General features: G+C 37.0%; 1 protein-coding gene across 1 annotated transcript; it reads right to left on the bottom strand.

Moving 5' to 3' along the window:
- Positions 1-464: 464 nt before the first annotated feature.
- Positions 465-5888, bottom strand: LOC113238543 (the record flags this gene model as incomplete). The annotated part of the gene is made up of 5 exons (XM_026475367.1): positions 465-1004; positions 1825-1931; positions 3054-3200; positions 4972-5121; positions 5532-5888. Coding segments are annotated over 5 exons (1256 nt in total), but the record flags the coding sequence as incomplete, so codon positions are not given.
- Between the last annotated feature and the right edge of the window lie 253 nt (positions 5889-6141).

Below are 6141 nucleotides of genomic sequence, written 5' to 3'. Positions count from 1 at the left end.
ACAGTTGGAAAAATATATAGTACAATTGAAGATGTATACAGTGTGAAAATACCGACTCCTAAAAATATTTACGATAGAAATAAAACTTACCTCGAAATTTTACACGAAAACCGCTGTATTCAATAATTTATACCAATGATTTTTTTATATCAACTGAACTAAATAGTACACGTATACTATACGATATACATTTTTCAAATGGTTTTAATGTCGTTTGTAAAAAAAAATACATTCTGAAATAAAGCCAGTGTCCCTGTCTGTGTTTTATTGACGCATGACGTGTAGATAACCAAATTTTACGTTTATCAATTGTACAATTTTGAATTTCACGTATTTTGACTTATATATAACACTATTGTTGTACCGTTTATCTACAAATCCTTTGTCAAGCCATCCCGTCAGTGGCCTAAATTAGTTAGTTTAGAATTTTAACACTACATTAAACTTTTAACAAAAACCAACAAACTTAAGGTTTAAGTTACCTTAAACGTGATAATAAATATATATAGTTACTTATAGTACCTCATATTGTTGCTTTTACAAGTATCTTGAATGTTTAGTCTTCCTCTGCCTCGTCCCACTATTGGACCAAAACAATTGTTGGACCCATCTATATGTTTTACACCTTCAAATTTAGTATTTTGAATTGTTTCAAAATTGAAATCAAAAGTCATGTTATTCTTGAATGACCCGGCTAATATAACGTCTTTGGTGCTTATCCCACGAGTGGGAATGTCATATCCACTAGTGGAAACAAAGTTAGAAGATGGCATATAAGATTTTTCAGAATAATATGTGCCTTGGTAATAACTCATTCCGCTAGTGGGCTTACCACTTTTGGGAATATCAATATTGTTACTAGAGACTTTGAAGTTTCCAAGAGTAGGAATGTTTGTCCCAGTAGAGGGACGAGTGGGCATAGCCCCAGCAGTGACACTGTTGAACCCGACGTCTCGCGTTGGGTATTCTTCGTAGCTACTGCTTTCGACGAACGTTAATGGTAGCTAGAATAAAATTATAAAAATGATTACTAGGGAAGAGTGAAGGAAAATCATCATGGCGTAACCTGCATGTGGAAGGAGGGAAGTGAGATCTCTTCAAGCCGCATTGTGTTAGTGTGGTAGACTATGGCTCAAACGTTATTCTCTCTAAGTCTTGGAAAGGATCCGTGTCTGCGAAGTACAACGTGTTGATACTAAAAACAATAATACCCTTTGATCTAGAACGTATTATAAGTGAAACAAAAAACTAGTTGGTACAATAATGACAGGAGGATGGAAAGATTTTAACTGCCTACGTGGCTGCACGGTTACCGTGGTGCTGTACCGCGCAGAGGTCTTTCTCAGTCTCTCTCGTGAGTTTCTGTGTGATTTATGATTGTCTATGTCGATCCCTCCTACGTAAAGAATCGTATGTTGAAATTGCCAAGATTACAGGGGAGCCTTTTAAAGTTCTCAACTCACTAAAATAAGCATAACACATGACTTTCGCATTTCTCAGTTTGCTGCTCGTTACTTACTTAGAGTATTATAAAATCCTATATCTATGCTTATCATCTACGAGCATCTACATGAACGAGCTTTGCCGAATAAAACGGACAACTTTAAAATGCTCCCTTGTAAACTTGGCAATTTCGACATACGATACTTTACGTAGGAGGGGTCGATGTGTGCGTCCATGGCACCCGCGTTTCAGGGTATCCATAGTGCGGGACTACTAGTGCATGCGTTTTATATTTATTCAAAATGAAATGTAAATTGAAGGCTAGATATAGTAAAATTGGCGTAACAGTTTAAATCGCAATCATGTTATAAAATGTCTTACGCCAGTCGTGAGATGAGTAATCTCCGGTATTGTGCGAGCTTCGCCTGCGGCTTCGCTTAATTCCAGGTCTTCCAGGTGATCCAATTCCAGATCTGCTACGCTGCTTACTGTTAATGTACACAAAGAATTTGATTATTTTACACTATATTACTGGTTCTTGCACACATGTAAATGGTTACCGTACAAAAATAAACAATTTCTGTACAAAAGTAAACAGTTACTGCACAAAAATAACAATTTATGTACAAAAGTAAACAGTTACTGAACGAAAATGAAAAGTAATTGTACAAAAAAGCACAGTTACACGCGCGTACACGCTAAGAAATTCGACGTGTCTCCTACAGAAAAGATGAGAATGGTCTTGTACTTGAATTTTGTCGGATCTAGCCACGAAAACATGTCGGATCTGTTGCAGACGAGAAAATGATGAAGTATGTACATGTTACGAATGCTTTCGTACGGACGTGTGTAGGGTAAAATGTGTCAGTACATTACGAGTCTTTCAGGTAGCTGTCGTCTTACTACCGACTGTGGGAAGAAATATGTTGTTGGATATGTTGACCACTAAGCAACACCCTTCCACGTTCGTTTACTGACAATGCACTTCACCCTTACAATAGCGGCAGAGTGCACCGTGCAGGGTGCACACGATTTATTTCTTGTCCGACGCCGAGTCAGTGTACACAGTTCGTGTAGAAATGACACGAATTCTTGCATAGACCCGGCGACTTTTCTTAGCGTGGACACGCGCCCTAAGTCACCACATTTAATACACAAGCACTTGTAACAATCATGGTTTAGCTGTGTTAAATTTTTTGGAAGATTTGTATAATACTGTATGTTTTCCTAAATAAATTAAAAAGAAATATCTAGATGATTGCATCAACAAAAAAATAATTGGCTTATTTCAGATTACAACATTTTTTTATAACATCCAGTGACAGCCCGAACAAGTCGTGCGCCTGATAGTAAACTACAGGCCTGTCCATAACAGTTGCAATGCCACTCAGAGCATTAAATCGCTAAGATCTGAGGGGCGCTGCCACTGCGTCCGACACCCTGAGACATAAGTTCCACAAAGACAAGTCCCATGTGCCTGTAATTTAACCAGATTAAGGGTTACCCTCCAAAACCGGAACACAGTAATAATAACATTACTGCTTGGCGGCAGAAATAGGTAAGGTGTTAGTACTTCCCTGGACGAACTCTAATGCTACTAATATACTCACGTGGCAATGAGAGATCGGCTTCAGACGAGTGTGGTGCGCGACTTGCACCACATGTGAACTCCGGCCACTGCACACTAAGCTCCAGGTAGTTGGGGCAAGGCTCAGGGTCCAGCAGAGGCGGGTCGGGGAGAGACAGCAATAGTTCGTCTAGGGGATAAAAAATTATTAGCAATGGTCAGAAAAAAGGTGTTCCAAATATAGATATAGCTACAAGGATATAGATATAGCTAAAACGACTAAATATTAATTAATTATTTTTCGAATTTCGGGAAATGGAATGGAAACTGCATCCTAAGACAAAACTACTGACCCAGAAAGTCGAAGTTGGATTTAAAGCAATTCTAATGGTGCCATGTAAAAAATGCAATAGAGACCTTTTACCAAAGCAGTGAATAAAAAAGTAAAGAGAAAGGTCACTCTCCGTCCCTTCCGCGCTTTAGATACCGCACCGCGTCCCGTATATTGAAGGTCACATTGACGGAACGGTAACAAGGTTGTCAGTTATCTACAGCATTTTTTATATGGCACCATTAGAATTACTTTAAAATCCAATGCAATAAAACCATTTCCGGTAATCCGGAATTAAAAAAAGTAATTAATTAATATTCGGTGGTTTTAACAACTGTCGTTCCATGTAGCTATGTCTATACATGTATCTATATATGTGGAACACCTTTTTCCGACCATTGCTTATTAGGAATAAAGGCGCCTTCAAATCAGACGCTTGTAGGAGCGCTGCAATGGCGCGACTGTGGCGCTTTAGTAATTTGTAATTCTCTTATTATGACTACGAAAGAGGCTGATTGTATGCAATTAAGGATACAAGAACAAGACTTAAGACTTCTTAGTTATATTTACAGACATAACATTAATGCGAGGAATAAAAATAAACTAGCTGTTCTTGATAGTCTTCTTCACAAAGTCTCAAAGTCATTTAAGAGGTAATATATACGCTTCCATAATAGGATTCCGACTGATATTCATTTACGAGGTTTAAAACTATAGCGAAACAAAAACTTCATACTAAAGATTGTACACCTTCTGTGTACTTGGATGACAAAAATCCGTGACAGAGACCCGTTTAGCTCCTTCAGGTGTTCTCGATCTACGATGAGTAAATTAAATATTGTAATTTAATGATAAATGTCTTCAAATGTATATTTACAAAAAGCAACCCCTAGAGTTTCTTGCTAATTGTTCTCAGGTGGAATCTGCCTTACGAATGAGCAGTAGAGTTTAATCAGTATACCGATTTCAAGTGTAATTGTTAACACTTATTTAATGTACTTTAATTTTCGAAACATAGAAGCATAACAGTAGTAGTTAGTTTCGAAACATAGTAGCTCGTCGCTCCGTTTGCAGCGTCCAGTTTATATGCTCGATAGCTGCGTTGACTACGAGCTATTCGACCCCTCCGACGTAAAGTATCGTATGTCGAAATTGCCAAGTTTACAGGGAAGCGTTTTAAAGTTCACATGTCACAGTAACATGTCATTCCATTTTTTATATAAATTTCTGAAGAAAAATGTTTACAAACCCTGCCTGTTTGTTTACCTCACTTCTAATGTTAAAATAAACGGATATAGAGGATTGAAAAAAATAAACTAAGATTTCGAGTTGTATTGACTCAAGCGTGTCATTCGGAGTCTGGCGTACCTATTGCACGCGAATTTTAACACGCGTATTTTATACTCTTTTAAGCGTCCAGTACCAATCGCTCTTTCTAGCCAAGGTCCTAGGGTCAAAATTCAGCCGTATTGTTTATTTTAAATTAAAAATAAACTTGTACTGAACCATACACGTTAACTACACACATGCATGCACGCACTCACGCACTTGTCCACCCATATGTACATTCACAACTGAAAGATGAAAAATTAATAGACAAGAAAATGTAATGAATACAAAAATATATCACCATCAGTCCACATTCTTATTAATCCCTCATCGGTGAAATCTGGAGGTTCCTTTGGCCAAATTCTTTCTTCACCACCACCTTCAACCACTTTTTGGCAATGGCAATAGTCGGACCACAAATTTTGTGGCCAATCTTGGTTGTTTGGCCAATCTAAATACCAAAGAACATTTTAAACGGATTAAAATAGGAAAAAAAAATGGGAAATATGAAATATTGCTTAGTTTCACTTGTCTTACACGCCACTGTAGCAGATTTCTAATTCAGCCTCAAAACCTACATGTTCCAGGTGCGATACCTCGATAGCTCGATTCCTCGAAGTACCATACATGGAAAATTTTTTTTTTTAGAAAAATTTCTACATGATGTAAAGCATATTATCATCTTGAACATACTATGCCCCAATTAGTCAGTAACTCAATGTTCCAGTACCTTCAAGGTGATAAGAGTATTAGTTCTGATATGTATCCAACGAAAAGATATCTACAGTGGCGAGGAGCACAGGCAATATATTGAGAGTGTTAGTTCATATACATTCTTACTGTAATAAAAAAGAAATTCACCCTGTATGAATGCATAACCATGTTCAATGTTCATCCATGCGCTCCAATCTGGTTCGACATCATTGTTATCTTTTTTAATCATTTCAGGCTCCACATATTCATCACCTTCTAATTCTGTTTGTCCATCTGTTCGTCCCCAATATAACACTCTTCGAATCCATTTGTCAGTATTTTCTGATTTTTCGGGCACTTTGTTTGGCAACTGACAAATTTCCGGTTGTTCTGGGATTTCTTTTAGTTTAAGTGAGTTTGCTGTTACTTTTTCATGTTCTGGCCAATGCTCTGGCTCTGTTTCTGGTTTTAGAGACCAATATTCTTCTTGAATTTTTGTGACTTTCGGTGATTCAGAGGAAGATTCTGTTGTATTAAAAATTAATTAAAGACTGATGTCATTTTTAGTGCAAACTAAACTCCTTGAAATAAATAAAAATGTAACAAGTTGAGTAGAACTCCATGACATGTTACAATTTGTTTAAAGTATAGTCACAAGAAATAAAAAGAAACAAGAACAATTGTAGGATATATTCAAGGAACAAAAACAATAATCTGATAAATTTCAATTCTATTAGGGGTTAAAGTATGAAATTGCCGTTTTATTGCAATAGGTTCT

The sequence above is a fragment of the Hyposmocoma kahamanoa genome, unplaced genomic scaffold (genome assembly GCF_003589595.1).
Source record: "Hyposmocoma kahamanoa isolate Upper Pololo Valley unplaced genomic scaffold, ASM358959v1 96682, whole genome shotgun sequence".
NCBI lineage: Eukaryota > Metazoa > Arthropoda > Insecta > Lepidoptera > Cosmopterigidae > Hyposmocoma > Hyposmocoma kahamanoa.
The sequence above is the reverse complement of the archived record's forward strand: the minus strand, read 5'-3'. Positions and strand labels throughout refer to the sequence as shown.